Genomic DNA, 22,908 nt, shown 5'->3' with positions numbered 1-22,908 from the left:
TGATGAGATGAAATATATAAAAAAAGATATAACCAAGAAGATAAAGATGAGTATTGATGTTTCTATAAAACGTGTGAACAGTATGTTACAAATGCATTTCAAAAGCATAAATCTATATTTAAGTTTTCTAAACCTATAACTGCTGGAAGCAGAGACGACTATTTTATGTTACTGCAGCAGTGATGCTTATGCAAAGTGTGGCAGTGATGACTACAGTATGTAAGCTATAACTGTCATGTCTTGTGTGTGTTATTTTAGCTATGGTGACTACTAAATAAAAGCTGATGGTCTCTCTCGTTGCTTTGATGAATGCGAGTTCAATGACACACAGCTGCACATCGTAGGATTGCAGACCATTACCCTATGGCCGTTTGTGTGTAGGATCAAAGCTGGAGACTTGCAGTAGCATCCTGTACTTGTTCCCATCTCTTCTCTCCTCATCGCCACTGGACGTATGAAGAAAGTGTGACAATGTTGGTACTGGTATCTTGGTTTGCTGAACAATCTGTCCAATGAATATCATTATAGTTGGTATGGTTTGCATGCCGGGCGAAATGCTTACTAGTATTTTGTATGTCGTTACGTTCTGAGTTCAAATTTCGCCACAGTCAACTTTGCCTTTTATCCTTTCAGGGTCAATTAAGTAAGTACCAGTTATGCACTGGGGTCGATATAATCGGCTTAATCTGTTTGTTTGTCCTTGTTTGTCCTCTCTGTGTTTAACCCCTTGTGGGTAGTAAAGAAATAGGTATTTTGTATGTCATTATGTTCTGAGTTCAAACTCCGCCAAGGTTGACTTTGTCTTTCATCTTTTCAGGGTCGATAAATTAAGTACCAATTGCGAACTGGGGTCGATCTAATCGACTGGCTCCCTCCCAAAAAATTTTGGGCCTTGTGCCTAGAGTAGAAAAGAAGAGAGATTTGTATAGAGTTACCTTCTCTTAGGTAAGCAGCTAAAGAGCTGAAGGACCTCATCTGCCCAGGATCTGCTAGGGTGTCTGTGACCTTCTTCCACGACATGCTAGTTAACCCATAGATGGGACCTTGGCAGTAGTTACTACACTAAGTCTGAATAGAGATGGGAACAATAGTGGCTAAGAGGTGGGTCCACACTCCTCAAAACTAGGGCCCGATGATTAGATGTAATTTAAAGTCATACTCAAGTTACTAAAAATAACTATGGCTAGAGTAACTAGTATATATATATAACTATAGCTATGATGACTTACCTTCCATAGCCATCAAGGGTCACTGACATCTTGCATTTGTAATAATATGGCCCAATAATCTGTAAAGGAGCAACTCAGCAGCTGACATAATACATTTTTAGCTGAGTGGATTGGATTGGGATAATGTAAAATGAAGTACCTTGCCTAAGAAATCAGTGTGTTTCTCAGTCTGTGAATCAAATCCTCACAATTATGAGTCCATCAGCCTAACCATATCAGGCTGTACAGTTTTGCAGTGATATAGTAGTCATCAGATGTAATAATGATTATAATTAAATGTAATGACTAAAATGTGTAAGTTATAACCATGAGGTCTTGGGTTCAGTCCCACTGTGCAGCCCATTGAGCAAGTGTCATCTGCTATAGTCCCAGGTAGAACAAGACCTCGTGAGTGAATTTGTGTACTTATGTGTGTGTATGTGTGTGTGTGTATGACTGTGTGTATGTCTGTGTGTTTTGATATTATGTGATGATTGTAAGTGAGTATCACCAGTATACAATGTGGTTCATTTCCAGTCTTCCTTAAAAACATGTCAGGCCATGGAGAAATATTACCTTACTTGGAAACAGGTGAAGGTTGGCAACAGGAAGGACATCCAGTTGTAGAAAATCTACCTCAACAAATTGTCTGACCTATGCAAGCATTGAAAAGGTGAACATTATATGATGATAATGAGGCACAGGAGTGGCTGTGGGGTAAGTAGCTTGCTTACCAACCACATGGTTCCGGGTCCAGTCCCATTGTGTGACATCTTGGGCAAGTGTTTTCTACTATAGCCACGGACCAACCAAAGCCTTGTGAGTGGATTTGGTAGACGGGAACTGAAAGAAGCCTGTCGTATATGTGTGTGTGTGTTTGTGTGTGTGTGTGTATGTATATGTCTGTGTCTGTGTTTGTCCCTCCAACATTGCTTGACAACTAATGCTGGTGTGTTTACGTCCCCGTCATTTAGCAGTTCGGCAAGAGAGACCAATATAATAAGTACTAGGCTTACACAGAATAAGTCCTGGGATCGGATTGCTCAACTTAATAGAATAATAGAATGATGATGATGATGATGATGATGAAAGTGACAATGAATATTTTATGTAACAATAGTAGCGATAATTACTCTATGTAAATTATAGCAGTGATGATCATTATGTATAAACTACTTTAAACTATACTGTGGGTCTTATTACAGCTAAGTTAAACAGAAAGATGAAGAGGGATATTTATGGAGAGGAAGGATTATAAGGGATTTTGAAGTAAAATACTATTCATGATAATGCATTAGATATAAAACTGCAGTTGATAGCTTGTGCAGTTGTGTAGTTCCATAAAAAAAAACAAAAAAAAAACTGACACTCCATTGGTTACGACATGTGTTCCAGTTGATCTGATTAACGGAACAGCCTGCTCATGAAATTAACGTGCAAGTGGCTGAGCATTGCACAGACACATGTACCCTTAATGTAGTTCTAAGGGAGATTCAGCATGACACAGAGTGTGACAAGGGTGGACCTATGAAATACAGGAACAGCTGAGTGGACTGGGGCAATGTGAAGTAAAGTGTTTTGCTTAAGGACATAATGCATTGCCGGGAATTGAACTCATCGCTTTATGATCATAAGCTGAATACCCTAACTGCTAAGCCCTTTGTACTCCCATATCAACTCTCATGTACTCAAGGAAATGACTAGATGTTAAGTCATGTACCTTCTTCTTTATCCGCTCAGTCGAAGTCGACTCTTGGTTACTTGATGGATCAGTGTCCTCCAGTCAGTTCTATCCTGGGCCGCTTCTTTCAGATTGGCTATGTCCATTCCGGTATCACTCTTGATGGTGTCACGCCAGCGGGTTCATAGTCGGCCTCTTCCTCTCTTGCCACTGACCATTCCGAGCATGATGTACCTATTGCTCCAAATATAGATCTATTGTTTGCTACAGATGGTCGTAATAAGTTTGTTAGTCCACCAGCCAAAGGATTGACTATTCATATCTTATTATCAGGGCAATGGTAAACCCATAGTAAAAACAATAAATTTTCATATAGCTCAGACCACATCAATGTAAATAGGTACTATGTGGAGGAACAGTCCTGTGTTATATATAAAATAATCTGTTGGTTGGGATGGGAATTACTGAGATGGAAAAAATCAACATCAACCCTCATTAAATTAAGACACTCAAGTAGTTATAACTAAAGCACATAGAGTGTTTGCATACTATTTCTGCCAAATCACCCATCCAGGAATTTTAATGAAAATATTAAATATTTTAAGAAGAATGAAAAAAAAATAATAGATAAATAAATAAAAATGTCATTTTTGTATTTGGTTTGCAAGATTTTTGATGTGAACTCATCAGTTGAAGCATTTTTTATAGCATTTTGGGAGGGTCATTATGCCAGTAATAAACACATGTTACATAGGACACACACACACACACTCACTGGTCGTATTTCACTTCTTTATTATTTATTCATCAGTCAGTTCATTATTTCATCAATTAACTAATCAATTGTTTGATTAATCATTTAGTAAATCAATCAATCAAATGACTGAGTGGTTAATTAGTCAGTTAACCAATTGACAAATAAAGTGAAATAGAACCAATGCATGTGTTTATTATTGGAATTATGACTCACCCAAGATACAACAATAAAATTTTCATAGATTGTGAGGTTAGTGGAATAAATGAATAATGATTTTTTTTTTATGTAGGCCCACAGCCTTACTTTTAAAAAGACGGAAGAAATTAGAATTGTGTGACATTCAAGGCATTAGTGATGAATGTGAAGTGAGATGAGTATAACTGGGAATGAAAATCAGGTCAGAGACATACGCTTACAAGGAGCATAAAATTTTTTCCAATGAATATATTGAGTGATAAGATGCATGATGGATTAATCAAATTCTGATACAGAAACTGATTAAATCTGGTGAATTAATCAAATATTGGATACTGCGTCCAATGACAATAATGAACACAAATAAATAAATACATATTCTTGCCCCAATGTGGAGAAAAATTACAATTTTTAAGACACTTTCATGACTTCATTACTTATTTTCCTGGACTAGATGCATTTATCTGCAATTTTCCACATAGTTTTTTGAAACCTTGTTCAATGGTGTCTGTATTCTTGATGGAGCTGGGGTGAATGATGCATTGACGATTGGTTGATATTATCGGCCAATCAAATATCTGCTTCAGCTGCAAGTAACAAAAAAAGGTAAATATATGAGCATTAAAAAAAAATCTGACACAAATTAAATATACATTCATTTGTGTGTGTGGGTGTGTGGGGGTATATATATATATATATATATATGAATGTATATATGTGTGTGTATATATGTACATATATGTAAGTGCATGTTTATATATATATATATATATATATATATATATATATATATGTGTGTGTGTGTGTGTACATATGTACATATGTGTATATATGTAAGTGCATGTTTATATATATACATATATGAATGTATATATATGTGTGTGTACATATGTACATATATGCGTATATATGTAAGCACATGTTTATATATATATACATACATACACAGGCTTATATATATATATATATATTTATATGTATGTGTTTATATATATGTGTGTGTGTGTGTGTGTGTATATATACGTACAAACATTATAATATACCATACGAAGCACAGGTGAATAATGAATGCACTGACAACACTGGTTGATGCTATTGGAAAACAGCATTGTTGTTGTTGTCATCTTCCATGATCTCCCTAACAGACAATAAATCCCAATTCTATTTCACACTTGACTGATTTGCAGTGTGAAAGCATCCAACTGTAAAAACACAGATGCTCGAATAATGTGCAAAACTAGAAATTATAAAATCCCAACTACCTATGCTTAGGATAGAAAATGGTTGTTGAACCAACAGGGATGCCTCTACATACTTCTAGCTCACCCTGCTAGAAATAGCAGTGATATCGCTCTCAAGTTACACCCCATCCATTTTGAAAAGTGAGAGACACATTGGATAGTATCTATCATTCTATCTGTCTATACATCTGTCTGCCTGTCTCTCTCTCTCTCTTTATCTCCCTGTTTATCTATCTATTTATATATCTATCTATCTATCTATCTGTCTGTTTATCATCTTTTTACTTTCTTTTTTACGATCCCTTTTGATCGAAAACCTGCCCCACTTTTTTCTCCCCCCCCCCCCAAAGAAAAGCTCTACCTTGTAATTTGCTCCCTCTGTGTTCAGCCCTGTGTGGCTAATAAAGAAATATATCTGTCTGTCTATCTATCTGTCTGTCTGTCTGTCTATCTATCTATCTATCTGTCTATCTATTTATCTATCTATCTGTCTATCTATCTATCTGTCTGTCTGTCTATCTAGCTGTGTATGTGTATATGTGCATGGCATTGTGTTTGTTTCCTTCCATTCACTGACTTACAACTGGTACTGGTTTGTTTATCTCCCCAAAACTTAGCAGTTCAGCAAAAAGTGACCGATAGAATAAGTACCAAACTTAAAAGATAAGTACCAGGATTGATCTTTCAAAGCAGCGCCCCAGCATGGCCACTGTCCAATAACTGGAACAAGTAAGAAACAAATAAACTGACTTCACACAATTCCAAGCAGAGCCACAAGGATCCAGTTGAAAAGATAGAGGACAATTCCTTTACACCAAAGAATTACAAGTTCATATTTTATCACTGATGCTAAAGTGTATCATACACAAACCATCAAACTCACTTGCTCAACAAGGCAGTGAGTGAGCTGGCAGAGTGAATAGCATGTCAGGCAAAAATGCTTATTGGCATTTCTTCTGGTTGCTTATTATTATTATTATCATTATTATTATTATTATCATTATTATTATTATTATGATTATCATAATAATAATAATAATAATAATAATAAGAAGAAGAAGAAGAAGAAGAAGAAGAAGAAGAAGAAGAAGAAGAAGAAGAAGAAGAAGAAGAAGAAGAAGAAGAAGAAGAAGAAGAAGAAGAAGAAGAAGAAGAAGAAGAAGAAGAAGAAGAAGAAGAAGAAGAAGGAAATTATCGTATACAGTGCTCAGGTGCACCACAACTTGTCAAAGGTGCATATAAAGCTTATGCAGTAATGTACAAATGTCTGGAAAGCGAACAGTGTATGAGTCAGATACATGCTTGCATGTGTATGGAGGGGAGAAAATCAGGTGTAGTGTTGGTGAATCCCAGGAAGCATGGAAGTTCTGAAGGATGCAGTGCTCCGACAACTAACAACTGATGCCAGCAGTTTGTTCCATGCTTCAGCAACTCTTAGCGTTAAAAAATGTTTCCGAAAGTCATGGGAGCTGTGCTGTTTTCTGACTTTGTAAACATGTCCACAGGTGTTAGACAGATGGAGTTTGAAAAGGTGCTCAGAGTTGTTCTGAGTTCAAATTGCACTGAAGTCAACTTTGCTTTCCATTCCTTCAGGGTTGATAAAACAAAGTATCAATCAAGTTCTGAGGTTGATGTAATCGACTTGTCTCCTTCCTTCAAAATTGCAGGCCCTGAACTCAGCAACAGGCCAGTATCCTTTTCAGAAAAATGTTGTGGTCTCAGTCATTTCTATGCCATGGAAGCTGGGTAAATGGCCTTATGAATCTTAGGGCTCACAAAAAAAACAAAAAAACAACTAGTGATTGAACAAGGGGACAGAGATAGAAGAAATGTTATTTTCCTTTTAATGGTCTAATAATATAAAGATAGAAGTGGTACTGATCTTTTAAAGGGGTTTCCAAGACTTTTGGGAAAAACGATTTGAAGTAGGCATTACTTAAGGGTTGCTATGATAGGAAGAAGAACATCAAGAATATCAAATTATGTTCAGACAAGGCACCTTGTTTGAGTGTTTGCGACAGAGTGAATTAACTACTAATTGTATTTAAAGCCCAGACAATGAAATTGAATTGGGCAATGGAATAAATTCATTACACTAAAAATAGGTATCCATTACACTAGGAATTCCAACCATGTTTCCTGGTTCGCTACCTCAACAGCTCCTTTATAGGATCCAGTGGCTAAAGACATCATCAGGAGGAACCACATCCGGTTTTGGCCCCTACTCCTCTATCGTTTTTGACATAGTGCCCACCACACATGCACACACTTTTGGAAGTGTCTTCTACTATAGCCTCTGGCCACCAAAGCCTTTTGAATGGGTTCTGGTAGATGGCAACTAAAGTAAGCCATTGTGTGTGTGTGTATGTGTGTGTATGTATATATATATATATATATATATGTGTGTGTGTGTGTGTGTGGTGTGTGTGTATGTGTTTCTTTATATACATATACACACACACACACACACATATATATATATATATATATATATATATAATATATATATATATATGGAGAGAAGTGTATTTGCCCACAGGAAAAAATAAAGGATAATTTGTTTTGGGGTTTGAAAATGCACCTGAATCTCAAACCATGTAGTCGTTTTTAAATTTTGTAATAAATTTACTCAAATATAAAACCAGTTCGATTTTTTTGCTTATCAATGGTACAAATAAATAAATAAATAAATAAAGGGTTTAGGAGAGTTTAAAGTTACAAGGCAAAAATTGGAAAAACAAGTTTAAGTGATCAAATGTTCAAATGTTCAAAGAAATTTCAAAGAGATTCACAGGGATAGATAGTAATCAATATAACTGAACCTTCAATCATGCACATTTGTTATGATCTTCACCAAACATTTACACGTATATTACCATTGATCCTGTGAAACTCATTGAAATTTCTGTGAAAATTTCAAAAGGGATCAAGCTACAGGAATAAACTATTTGTTTTATTATCTAAGATATATATATATATATATATAAAGAGAGAGAGAGATGAGAGTTATATGTTTTAGGTGGGAGTACCCTTGCTCTGATATCATGTGATCGTTGTAAATGAGCATCACCATCAAACAAGCAATGTTGTTTGCTTGCAGTCTTCAATAAAAGAACATGTCAGGCATTGGAGATATATATTATCTTACTTGGAAATCAGAGAGGGTTGGCAACAGGAAGGGCATCCAGCCACAGAAAGCCTACCACAACAAATTTCACCTGATCCATGCAAGCTTAGAAAAGAGTACATTAAATGTTGATGATGATGATGATGATGATGATGATACAGCTCAAAAAAGAATACAAACATGCAGAGCCATCTACAGATATGGGCATGCTGGACAGTTGTCCAGGGACCCCACAAGTCTCGGAGCCCAGTTCAGACCTACGCATATTGTAGTTTGTTGTCAATACATAAATACTATAGGGCCCAGTGCAATAATTTGCCCAGGGACCATCAACGCTTCTAAAGATGCTCTGCATACATGCTATATGTACTTTATTTCAAATTACCCTGTGCAACATGATTTTTGTCCTTGGGTAGCAACTGTTATTTCCTATTTGCTCACCCTTAGAAAGTATGGAAACTGGTTAATATTTTCTTCAAACTTTGCTTTTGTTACATTTATTCAAACCCCAAAGAATCCCTCTCAACACATGGCTATGATGCTCTCCCATTCCTCCTGTTCATGATTAGAGATGCACATATTGTGTCAGCCACTAGGTCTGGTTAAGATCAAGCAACTGACAAACAAATCTGTGACATTGAGCCAAATATTTGCTATAATGATATTTCTGCTTCAGCAACTCAATGCTGAATCTGTCTGAAATGTAATGGAAAATAGGTCAGTTTCAAAACATTGATGTCCAGGTCACAAAAGCAAAGTTTGAAGGGAATAGTAGTCATTTCCTTTGATTTCTAGACAGAAGCAAATTGGAAATAACATTCACTGACCAATGACAAACAGAAAATGAATAAATTTTTTGTTACACAGTGTTATATGACAAAGATTTTTAAAAAATTTCATGCTTTGGTTTAAGACTGAGGAATTGCCTATGTGTTTTACATGCATTTCTCTCTACCCAGCTTCATTTACAATGCTTGGATTTAATTGAGGCCAATAGAAAACACAGGCCAAAAGTGCAACACAATGTGATTGAACCTAGAACCACTTGATTGCAAAACTAATTTCTTGATCACACAGCTATGTCCACACCTATGATAATGAAGAGCTAAACTAATTCTAATCCTAATCTCACTCAAGAACAGAATAATCTAAGTTTGAAAACGGTTTCCTGTCAGAGTCAATTGAAACTGGTTAACAGGTCATGAATTATGATTTCCTGCATGAACTACAAGCATATCTGTATTATTTAGTGACAGGCTACTTATTAAAATGTTTTGTTGTTGCTTAGTCCCAGATACGCCCCTGCTGTAGCAGCTCTATTTAGTTCCAGACCAGACACAGACCATCCTGTTAAATATGTTCCAGCTATGGTCCATCCTGTATTTTACTCAGACATAGTGCAACTAGAACTATGTTACCCAATATGTATATCCATTTTTAAAACTGAAGTCTGAATGCAATTTGGCTATCTTTAGCATGTTGAGAAACTACATAGGAGAAGTATGTTCCATGGGTCCCCACATCAGCCCTTATGAACAGACCTATAATCAATGCATTTAAAATATTGCCATTTTGTCTTTTATTATCATTATCATTATCATTGTTATTATTATTATTATTATTATTATTATTATTGTACTTATTTTCAGTCATTAGACTGTGGTCATGTTGGAGCACTACTTTGAAGAATTTTAGTTGAATGAACCAATCCCAGTACTTTGTATTTTAAGCCTGTTATTTATTCTATCAGCCATTTTTGCTAAACTGCTAAGTTATGAGGACACAAACAAACCAACACCGGTTGTCAAGTGGTGGTGGTGATGGATAAACACAGACACAAACAAACACACACACACACACACAACAGGCTTCTTTCAGTTTCCCTCGACTGAAACCACTTGCAAGGCTTTTGTTGGTCTGAGGTTTTGATAGAAGACACTTGTCCAATGTGCCATGCAGTGGAACTGAACCCAGAACCATGTGGTTGGGAAGCAAGCTTCTTACCACACAGCCATGCCTGTGCCAGTGTTAATAAAACCTTCATTTCTTTTTTTTTTTAAGATGGTAGAGTGTTATCTGATAGAGATTTAGCTGTCATTTCTAGCAACTCAAGTAATAACATAGAGGCTGTTTCATTACTAGAAATATTATTGTTAGGTAGCTTTGATTATTTATGTTCAAACAGACTTATAGAGATCATGCAGAAATTGTATTGGTTTCTTATATACATTAGCATAATGTCACTAATCCATAAGGAGTTGCTGAATAAATACCTATATATTACTGGTACTTATTTTTTTGACCCAAGTAGAATGAGTATAAATAGAATTGATTCCAGGATTTGAAATCAAACATAAAGGGACAAATACTGTACTCTACCAATTATGACATCCTCCAATCTTATTTAAAGGCCAACAAACTCCATGCAGTAATTCAATTTTTGTGAAATAGCAACCAAATCTCCCTCACAGTACACATATTGTCTTGAAATTGAAAGGCTATGCAGGGCAATGTGGTGCTGGGTATATGAAGTGATGGGGTAGTCACCCAAGGGATGTTTTTAATTATAGCAGTGACTGATTACGGTTGATTTGGGGGTAAACAACAACAATAGAGGTAATACTGAAAAACTCTGTGTACATAATACATATTGATAATAATTCTGAACGCTTCGAATATTACACTTTCATCATCAGAGAACAGCAAAATTTAAATTTAAATTTGGGACAAACTCCAAGGATTCTTTAAGACTGAACAACATTATTGCCTGCAAACAATTCTAATATCTGGCAGTGTATCTGTATATGTAGCTATATATATATATGTAACCACATGTGAATCATTGGCGATTTGGTTTCCTGCATCTTCCTTTTCAATTGGATTTTCCTCTGTCTTCTGTTTCTGAAGAAGAGCTTTGCTCAAAACATAAAACCACCTTTCTTTTCTTCCTTGAGCATCAGCTAATACTTTACATATACCACATACTTGCATTGTTGTCATTTTGTGTTTGTTCCTTGTTCCTTGTTTCTTTTATTTACTATTTTATATATATATATAGGCGCAGGAGTGGCTGTGTGGTAAGTAGCTTGCTAACCAGCCACATGGTTCCGGGTTCAGTCCCACTGCGTGGCATCTTGGGCAAGTGTCTTCTGCTATAGCCCCGGGCCGACCAAAGCCTTGTGAGTGGATTTGGTAGATGGAAACTGAAAGAAGCCTGTCGTATATATGTATATATATGTATGGGTGTGTGTGTATATGTTTGGGTTTGTCCCCCTAGCATTGCTTGACAACCAATGCTGGTGTGTTTACGTCCCCGTCACTTAGCGGTTCGGCAAAAGAGACCGATAGAATAAGTACTGGGCTTACAAAAGAATAAGTCCCGGGGTCGATTTGCTCGACTAAAGGCGGTGCTCCAGCATGGCCGCAGTCAAATGACTGAAACAAGTAAAAGAGTAAAGAGTATATATATCTGTAAATATAATATATGATAATTATTCAGTAGCCATGATAAAACTCTGAGTTTCAGATGTCGGGGTGAAAATCCACGCCACCATCTCTTCAGTTATCCGGCCATCAGTAAAATTTCTCTTATTATGGCTACCGAATAATTGTCACATATATTTACAGATAAATTCCTCTATTTACATAATATCATTCTTTTGTTGCCTTACCATTTCTCTCTCTCTCTCTCTCTCTCTCTCTATATATATATATATATATATATATATATACATATACATATATCGTTTTGCCGCAAAGGCATTTTTCAAATACGCCAGCCAAGATAAGTTTTAAATTGTTTTTGTCCTGCTTACCATTCTTGTTTTTTATTTCTATTTTTTGTTTCTTGTATTTATATTTGTGTGGCACCCTGTCTTTGTTTCGTATACATTCGATCCTCTTTCCAAGAAATCTAATGCCTGTGGCTTAGTTTTTCATTGGGGCTGGCCGGTTCGGAGTGATATCGAGATTAAACAGCCGAAATTGCTAAGATGATCCGGTTCCGACTGAAGATTAGAGGCTTCGAGTGACCCGTCTGTTTTTTTCGTGTCGTCTCTTTGTGTGTTTTTGCGTTCTTGTCCCACTTTGTAATTTATATTTTATATTTAATTTCTATATATATATATATATATATAATTGGTTATGTACTTCAGCAATCATGAATGTAAGGAATGACCACAAATGATTGTTTGTGCCCATTCCTTCCACTGATGATTGCCAACACACACAACCAAATTTTCTCAAACATTTAGTTTTGTTCTAACTACTATAACAATCTTCTGCACCCTTTCTCTCTATGTATATTCATATATCTCTCTGTCTCTCCCTCCTTCCCTCTCTCTCTCAATCTATCTATCTCTCTGTCTGTTCGTCCGTCCATCTATTCATTTATCTATGTAGCCATCTATCTATGCATCTTCTTATCCTTCAATCCCTCTGTATTATGTCATCTCTGCCAGCCTATCTACACTGCTTCCTTTCATTCAAGCTGCAGATCTCTCTCTCTTACTGTCAGCTTGTCCAGGAAGCACATACCATCTACGTGTGTGTGTATGTGTTTTTGCATGAGTGTGAGTGTGCATGGTGTGTGTATACGTATGTTCATGCATATGTTTATGTGTACTTATGTGTGAGAGTAGATATGACTACATATTTGTGAGCAAGAAAAATTTTACAAACAATCTACACCCTTAATTAAACAGTAAAAAAAAAATCAATAAACAGATATTTCTGTATATTGATAATTTAGATGTCATAGAGTTAATTGGGTGTTTGGTTAACACTTAAGAGGTTTCGTATTCATGACATGTGCGAAGGGCAATGCCAGCCATTTAGAGTATTCCCTCTCTAGAGTATGTGGAGAAGCACACAAAATAATTAGACTGATAATTGTTGCAAACTATTCTGATAGCATGGTGTATCTATGGCTACATTATCCAATGTCTGCTTCTCCAATAGTCCAAGTGGTCTGTGATGTGACTTGGCTGCATTTTCTAACATTGCTGAGTGACCACGTGGAAGTACCTTCAATGGCTTCTGTTACTGTAATTGAATTGTGGATGGTGCAATGACTGGACTACTAATGGTGGTGGTGGTTGTGGTGGTGGCAGTGGTTTGGTGGCAGCGTGGTGGTGGTGGTGGCAGTGGAGGTGGTGGCAGCAGCGGTGGTGGTGGTGGCAGCGGCGGTGGTGGTGGTGTTGGCAGCAGTGGTGGTGGCAGCAGTGGTGATGGTGGCAATGATGGGGGTGGGGTGGCAGCAGTGGTGTTGGACAGATATGGCAGACCAAATGTTTTGACAGCATTTCAATGCATCCATCTAAATTTAGATACTAAATTCTGTTAGGGTTATCATTATCTTTCCGGCTTCTTCTTCTTCTTCTTTATCTTCTTCCAGGTTCAATGAAATAATACCTGACATATATATACTGGAGTCAGTTCAATGAATATAATGATCTTTTACAAATTTTCACTTGTAAACCAATGAAAGAAATCATTTTTAAATTGCATTAAAATTTGCATTGAATTTTGCCAACTCTATTTTCTATTTTGGTTTATAAATAAAAATATGTCTAATTGTTAAAGAAAATAAAAGATTTATTGCCGTGTTAAGTTTTCAGGAATTTCAATGTATATAAATCAAGATATATGAAGACATGCATTGATTCCAATAGGTGGCTTGCCAGATCTAAATTTACATGGAAACTATTCGGAAGAAAGTCAGAGAGAGAGAGAGAGAGCGAGAGAGAAGTAGAGAGAGAGAGAGAGAGAGAGAGAAAAACGAGAAACGGAAAGAGAGACAGAAGGTGAAGAAGGAGGGAGAGAAAGAGAGAAAAGGTACAATTTATGTTACTTGTAACTTGCAGTAACGTTTCCTTTCATTTGGAACAATTGCCAAATATATTGTGGGAAAGGTCAGAACCATAGTTGTTTGACCTTAAATTTTGCAAAGAATATCAACAAAAATAGAAAAAAAAAACATTTAAAAATCACAGTGATAAAAATTTAGATGTTTAACTCCATTAATCTTTAGCATAATAATAATAATAATAATAATAATAATGATGATGATGATGATGATGATGATGATGATGATGATGATGATAATAATAATAATAATAATAAAGCATTGCTGGTCACATGACTTGTGAAATATATCTACAAGCCATTCCTGATGGCAGACATGTGATAAAGATTTCATTCTTTATTATTAAAGAGCCTCAATTGATTTGATATGATACTGGACATTCAACTGATATGTAGGTGGTTTACTGTATTATCAATATTTCTCTATTGTATACATGCCAAAAGTTAGACTATGGCTATGTGGTTAAGGAAATCATGCACAGGTGTGGCTGTGTGGTAAGAAGTTTGCTTTTCAACCACATGATTCCAAGATCAGACGGTGTAACACATTTGGGCAAGTGTCTTCTACAATAGCCTCGGGCTGACAAAGCCTTGTGAATGGATTTATAGACAGAGACTGAAAGAAGCCTGTCATATATATATATATATATACATATATATATACATATTTATAATATGCAGGTGTGGCTGTGTGTACAGTAAGAAGCTTGCTTCCCAACCACATGGTTCTAGGTTTAGTCCCACTGCATGGTACCTTGCGCAAGTATCTTCTACTATTCCCTCATAGTCTTGGGCCAGCCAAAACCTTATGAGTAGATTTGTGTTATGGGGATAATAGTAATAATGATACACCCCTCCCGTGTCACAAGTGGTATGTCCTAGTCACTACAGATAAGCTGACATCGGTCAGTATTAGAAGAGAGTACAAAGTAGACAGTCCTAGATAGTCATGTTTTTACTGGTCTTACTAACTACACTGCTATACCAGAGTGAGCATTATAACAATCTGACATTAGGGATTACAACAGTGGTGATGAGGAATTAACAAACTCACAAGGAAAAAAAAGAATCATAAAATTATGAAAAATTTGTTGGTTGGTTTGCTCAAGTTGCAAAAACAGTAACAACAATAACTGAAAGAACAACAATAGCAGCAGCTACAACTGCAAGCAGAACAGCAGAGGCAACAACAACAACAATTTCTATTACAGCAACAAATGCTGCAATTAATGAATAGTAAGTCGTCAGGAAATAATGAAAAAATGTTCTCACAAGATTATGTTGTGAACTCAATAACAGAGTTTAAGTATGAACCAGATGAAGGAGTTACCTTCGTGGCTTACTATAGAAGATACAAACAAATCTTCAATAAAGAGTGCAAAGACTGGGACGACGATATAAAAACACATTTAATATTACGAAAACTGGCAGCAGGAGAGCATGAGTGTTACAACAATTACAGACTCCTGAGAAAACCTTCTGACATAAACTTTAAAGATTCAATAGACATACTGTGTAAAATTTTTAGTGAGAAAAGCTCACTGTTCAATACACATTGGAATTGTTTGAACCTAGAAAAGAATGAGGAGGAGGAGGAGGAGGAGGAGTACATCACATATACAGGTAGAGTTAACAGGGAATGTGAAAAGTTCAAGCAGTCCAAGTGCCTGATATTTACTCAGGGACTAACTGCAGAGAAAGATACGGAAGTAAGAACAAGAAGTCTCGCTAAGCTGGAATAAAACCAAGCTGTAACCTTACAACAAGTGTCAGAAGAGTGTGAAAGAATAGTAAATTTAAGACAAGACAGTGAAAATTGAGCATAAAGATTGCACCCAAGTGAAACAAGTGTGAAATAGGCAGAATAGATATCAAGCGTGTACTAAAATACAGTACTAACAGGACAAGAATCAGGAAAAAATCCCATGTTTTGCATTTGGAGGTCTACACCTGAGGAAAAACTATCCATTTAAGAAAGAGAAATGCTTCCATTATGGAAAAATTGGACACAATGAAAATGCACTGTGAAACCAAGATGAAAAAATGTTGGAACAAAGAAAAAGGAACAAACAGTATGTCACCGAAAGAAAATGGTAATATAACAAAGAGATAATTTGTAAAAGTAAAAATTAAAAATATAAGAGTAAAAATGCAGTTAGACACTGGAAATGATATTACCATTGAGAACGAAAAAAGTGTGCTTTCTTATATAGTCATTCACCTCATGGTAGATTCCTCTGCCATTTTATAAGTCCTGTATTTCTTTTATAGGATTTCTAGCAAAACCCATGTCAACAGGTGTTCCTAATAGAGAAGCTGATTTAGTCACCAAAGACCTGATATTGAGTACACTGTACACTGGATTTCATATTGCCAGTGGCACCGATGTACATACACAACACACACACACAGGTATAATATTTATATACATATATATACATATACATATACATACATGTGTATATGTGTGTACATGTGTCTATTGAGCTACTTTCAATTTTTATTTACCGAATCCATTGATAAGGCTTTTGTTGGCCCGGGGTAATATAAGACTGCAGCACAGTGAGATAGAAAATGAGACCACAGGATTGGAAAGATAGCATATCAACTACACACAGACACACACATGCATATGTGTGTGTATCTGTGTTACAGGGTGTTCATAAATTATCTTTACAACGTCCTCAATTTATTGTATTGTATCATCTCATCTAGATGTGTTGCGTGCCCACACAGAAGTGTTCTTATGTTTCTAACAAAACTTTGTTTGTTTTCCAATAAATTCTGCTGAGTTATCCACATTTTAAATTTTTTACTAAACTTTTGAAATTGCAAAGGTAATACGTATATAGACACCTTGTATATATATATATATATATATATATATATAAATAATATATGTATATCATCATATATATATATATATATAGAGAGAGAGAGAGAGAGAGATAGACAGATATATATATACATACATACATACATGTGTGTGTTTGCTTATGAATAGGTATATATATATATATATGTACACAGACAGAAGACAGTTAACAGAGGGCAGTGAACAGAGGAAAATGTAGCAGTGAGGGTGCAATAGGCCATTGCACAGAGGTTGTAACAAAGCCGCGTGTACACACATGTCAAAGAGAAGTATACTTGCAACAGCTAAGTTTCAAATCAGATAAAAAAAAAAAGATTAATAATTTATAGTAAGATAAGGGGAAAAAAATTGAGTGAGGCAAAAACAAAAAAATGAAAAAAATTAGCTTAAATTAAAATTTTTGCTTCGTATTAATGTTGTCTGTCTTGAGTAAAGAACATAAGAACAGTGACATAAAAAAAAAAAACCTGTTTCACAAAATTTTCATAGAAAGGAAAGCAGAGTAGCTGGTGCATACATTTTAGAGAGATATAGAGTTGTAACTGTTATGTTTTCTGTCAAATAAAAACAGAGAAAAGTAATTCGAAGAAAGATAAAGAAAAAATTAGGAGCAAGAAATGGAAGAAAACTAGGGAAAAGAAAGGAAAAAAATTATAAAATTATCTTAGTTTTAATTTTGTGCGTGTGTCTGTGTGTGTGTTTGCGCCTGGCTTGGCTGTTTGGTTAAAAAGATCATGTCCTAACTACACAATCTCAAGTTCAGTCTTATTATGAGGCACTTTGGGAAATTTTCATGTCCTATAGCACCAGGTTGACCAAAATTATTTGTCAGTGCATTTTGCAGAAAGAAACTAAAGAAAGTCTAACCGAGGTTAGATTTTTATCTCTCCACCCTGAAGACATTTACCCAATGTTTATAGGCTACCATTACTGGTTGCATATTATTGTGAACTACATCTGCTATCATCATGAAATAACTCTGAGTTCCCAGAAACAGCTGTTGAACCTGTGACACCATACCCTCTCCCCTTAAATTTTCTGTGTCTTTGTACTCTGTGTAAGTTTGGTCTATTAATAAAGGGAGGGCATCATCATCAACATCATCATCATCATCATCATCATCATCATTATCATTTAATGTCCGCCTTCCATGCGAGTGGCATCTAGGCATAAAAATCCTGCCAAAACAGTTACAGAAGTCTGGTGCAGGCTTCTGCCTGACCAGCCCCTGACAAACCATGCCACCCATGCCAGCAAGGAAGACAGACATTAAACGATGATGATGGTGATGATATTTATACTTGAATATTCATCATCTGAAAATTTCTAGTTTTTGCTTTCTCTCCATTTACATGTAGATATGTATGTATATTTTGTATATCTACCCCAAGCAGTTTTATTTGTTTATTTGCATAACTATCTCTCTCTGTCTCTCGTATATACATACATACACACACACACACACACACATATATATATATATATATATATATATATATATATATATATATATACAGTATCGTGCAACTGTCTTTGGCTACTTTAAACTATTGTAAATTTCTGCTAATTGCCAACTTATAAGTGGATGTTGTTTCACATTGTGTTTTTTACAGATGAAACATTGGCCCTGTTGGAGTCATTTCCATACCTAATCATTAAATTTTGTAGTAGGTGTTATGAATGAGAGGGGAAGATGCAAGATGACCACAAAAGGTGGCTGTGCAAAAGTTTTCAGCCACCTCGCATAAACCAATCAAGATACAGTTTTAAGATAGAAAAATGTCGATAATAAAAATTTATTACATAATGTTCATTTCAAAAAGTTACTGTACATTGTTAATATTTCATGTGGCTTTCCTTAGCTTGAATGATTGCTCTAATGTACCTAGGAAGAGATGCATACACATCTTTCACTATCTTCACAGGTATGAGATGACATTCTCTGTGGCTGAGCTCCTGCAACTCTTCAAGATTGAGTGGATTCTTCTGACAAACACTTCTCTTTCGTTCTTTCCACATTTGCTCAATGATATTTAAGTCATGGCTCTGATCTGGCCAATGTTCCAATACAGTAACACCTTCATCAGTCAGACTCTGCTGTGCTGCATGTGATCTGTGGCATGGAGCTCCATCATGCTGAAAGATCTCACCTTCATCCAAGTCTGGTATCAAATTGTCCTTCAGCAACTGGATGTATTTGGCACTATTCAAATTACTGTCAATTTTAACCAACTTTCTTGAACCATCACTTTTTATGTATCCCTAAAACATCAGATTCTTGCCCCCAAACATCACTGCTTCCATCATGTAACATGGGTCATTTCACTTTCTAATAAGTAAAAATTTGTTAGAAAGCCTCCAGGAAAGCGAAATAACCCACGTTACACAACAAAATCAGTGAAGTTTGGGGGTAATTCTGTAAATAATAATAATTATAAGCTTTAAGCTTATAAGCATTCACCATGTAATGACTAAAGAAAATAGTCCAACATTGGGGCATATAAGTCCTCAACAGAAAAAAAATGAGTTTAGTACATATGGTAATCAAACCCACACCTCTTATATTCATTATAAGTATGCTACCAATTACATCAACCTACTCACCAACTTCTTCTCTTTAGATTTAAGAACAATGATTCCATAGTATTATATAAACAAAAAAACGTGCATATTCTGTGTTAAATGTAGAAATAGTGACAAGTGAAAATTCTGTAAATAATGATAATAGTAATAATAATAATGCTTATAAGCTTTAAGATTATTAGTGTTCACCATGTATTGTCTAAAGAAAATGGTCTAATTATTGGAGCATACAAGCCCTCAATGGGAAAAAAATGTGGGTTTTAATGTGTGGATATATCTAAGTATATATACATGTATACAGGTATACATACATGCATGTGTGTATATATATATATATATATATATATATATATCTTTTAAGCAGATAAAGAGATAGATAAACAGACAGTTATAGATATGTATGTAAGTCATCATTATCATTGTTGATGACTTACATATATATCTATATCTGTCTATATTCCTGGTAAGACAGCTGCAGGAGAAATACCTAGCCAAAGGTAAGCCCTTGTACCTGGCTTTTGTTGACTTAGAGAAAGCCTTTGACAGGGTCCCCCGATCCCTTATCTGGTGGTCAATGAGGAAACTAGGGATAGATGAATGGTTAGTGAGAGCTGTGCGAGCCATGTACAGAGACGCAGCTAGTAAGGTGAGGGTTGGCAACGAGTACAGTGAAGAATTCCGGGTAGAGGTTGGGGTCCACCAAGGTTCAGTCCTCAGCCCCCTCCTATTTATCATAGTCCTCCAGGCAATAACGGAAGAATTTAAGACAGGATGCCCCTGGGAGCTCCTATATGCTGATGACCTTGCTCTAATTGCTGAGTCACTATCAGAACTGGAGGAGAAGTTTCAGGTGTGGAAACAAGGATTAGAATCGAAGGGCCTTAGAATCAACCTAGCCAAAACCAAAGTCCTAATAAGTAGGAAGGTGGACCAACCACAAATGACTTCAGGTAGATGGCCCTGCTCGATCTGTAAAAAAGGTGTAGGTAGAAACTCTATAAGGTGCACCAAGTGTAAGCTATGGACACATAAGAGGTGCAGCAATGTCAAAGGAAGGCTAACTAAGAAAATAGTTTTTGTCTGTGGCAGATGCTCAGGAGAAATAAACACTGGAAATGTGCAGAGTCCAACTTCTACCACGTTCCAGGGAGACAAACTAGAAGTAGTTGATAGCTTCCGCTACCTAGGAGACCAAGTCAGTAGCGGGGGTGGGTGTGCTGAAAGTGTAACTGCTAGAGTAAGAATAGCCTGGGCAAAGTTTAGAGAGCTCTTACCCCTGCTGGTGACAAAAGGTCTCTCGCTAAGAGTAAAAGGCAGACTATATGATGCGTGTGTACGTACAGCCATGCTACATGGTAGTGAAACATGGGCCGTGACAGCTGAGGATATGCGTAAGCTTGCAAGAAATGAAGCCAGTATGCTCCGATGGATGTGTAATGTCAGTGTTCATAATCGTCAGAGTGTAAGTACTTTGAGAGAAAAGTTGAACCTAAGAAGTGTCAGTTGTGGTGTGCAAGAGAGACGGCTGCGCTGGTATGGTCATGTGACGAGAATGGCTGAAGATAGTTGTGTGCAAAAGTGCTACAACCTAGCAGTTGAGGGAACCTGTGGAAGAGGCAGACCCAGGAAAACCTGGGACGAGGTGGTGAAGCACGACCTTCGAACTTTAGGTCTCACCAAGGAAATGACTGAAGACCGAGTCCTATGGAAGTGTGCTGTGCATGAGAGGACCCGGCAGGACTAGTCAGGCCATATCCCGTGGCCCCTACCTGGGACGTAGTCGATCCACCTGTGCATACCTTCCTTCTTGTGACACTTGTGAAGACCTGCTGAGGCAAGTGAAAATCAATCAAAATAGATGAACATCAATGGAATTTGTATCTTTGTGGTACCAGTGCCTGTGGCACACAAGAAAACCATCCGAACGTGGCCGTAGCCAGTACCGCATCGACTGGCCTCCGTGCTGTGGGAACATGGTGGCACATAAAAACACCATCCGAAGACCCGGCAAGACTAGTCAGGTCATAACCCGTGGGCCCTACCTGGGACGTAGTCAGTCCACCTGTACATACCTTCCGACTTGTGAAGACCTGCTGAGGCAAGTGAAAATCAAATCAAATCAAAACAAATCAAAATAGATGAACATCAATGGAATTTGTATCCTTGTGGTACCAGTGCCAGTGGCACACAAGAATCCATCCGAACGTGGCCGTAGTCAGTACCGCTTGTGGTACCAGTGCCGGTGGCACACAAGAATCCATCCGAACGTGGCCGTAGTCAGTACCGCTTGTGGCACACAAGAATCCATCCGAACGTGGCCGTAGTCAGTACCGCATCACTGGCCATCCGATCGTGGCCGTTCGCCAGCCTCATCTAGCACCTGTGTCGGTGGCACATAAAAACACCATCCGAAGACCCGGCAAGACTAGTCAGGCCATAACCCATGGCCCCTACCTGGGACGTAGTCAGTCCACCTGTGCATACCTTCCTTCTTGTGACACTTGTGAAGACCTGTTGAGGCAAGTGAAAATCAAATCAAAACAAATCAAAATAGATGAACATCAGTGGAATCTGTATCTTTGTGGTACCAGTGCCGGTGGCACACACTTTGTGGTACCAGTGCCGGTGGCACACACTTTGTGGTACCAGTGCCAGTGGCACACATGAGAACCATCCGAACGTGGCCGTTGCCAGTTCCGCATCGACCGGCCTCCGTGCTGTGGGCACGTAACAAACACCATCCGATCATGGCCGTTCGCCAGCCTCATCTGGCACCTGTGTCGGTGGCACATAAAAACACCTTCCGAAGACCCGGCAAGACTAGTCAGTCCACCTGTGCATACCTTCCTTCCTTCTTGTGACACTTGTGAAGACCGGTTGAGGCAAGTGAAAATCAAATCAAATCAAATCAAAATAGACAAAATAGATGAACATCAATGGAATTTGTATCTTGTGGTACCAGTGCCTGTGGCACACAAGAAATCCATCAGTGCCGTAGTCAGTGCGGTGGGCACATGACAAACACCATCCGATCGTGGCCGTTCGCCAGCCTCATCTAGCACCTGTGTCGGTGGCACATAAAAACACCATCCGAAGACCCGGCAAGACTAGTCAGGCCATAACCCATGGTCCCTACCTGGGACGTAGTCAGTCCACCTGTGCATACCTTCCTTCTTGTGACACTTGTGAAGACCTGTTGAGGCAAGTGAAAATCAAATCAAATCAAATCAAAACAAATCAAAATAGATGAACATCAATGGAATTTGTATCTTAGTGGTACCAGTGCCGGTGGCACGTGGCACATAAGAAAACCATCCGAACGTGGCCGTAGCCAGTACCGCATCGACTGGCCTCCGTGCTGTGGGCACGTAACAAG

The 22,908-nt window shown here is 37.3% G+C and overlaps 1 protein-coding gene across 1 annotated transcript in view; it reads right to left on the bottom strand.

Moving 5' to 3' along the window:
* Positions 1–3,783: 3,783 nt before the first annotated feature.
* LOC115215364 (ADP-ribosylation factor-like protein 15) overlaps positions 3,784–22,908 on the bottom strand; it is a 190,495-nt gene continuing 171,370 nt past the window's right edge. The window contains exon 5 of the mRNA XM_029784513.2: positions 3,784–4,428. Within this exon, the coding sequence (XP_029640373.1) occupies positions 4,279–4,428 (150 nt within the window). The 3' untranslated portion in view covers positions 3,784–4,278. The remainder of the gene's footprint in view (positions 4,429–22,908) is intronic.

This window comes from Octopus sinensis, linkage group LG9 (genome assembly GCF_006345805.1).
Source record: "Octopus sinensis linkage group LG9, ASM634580v1, whole genome shotgun sequence".
Classification (NCBI taxonomy): domain Eukaryota; kingdom Metazoa; phylum Mollusca; class Cephalopoda; order Octopoda; family Octopodidae; genus Octopus; species Octopus sinensis.
The sequence above is the reverse complement of the archived record's forward strand: the minus strand, read 5'-3'. Positions and strand labels throughout refer to the sequence as shown.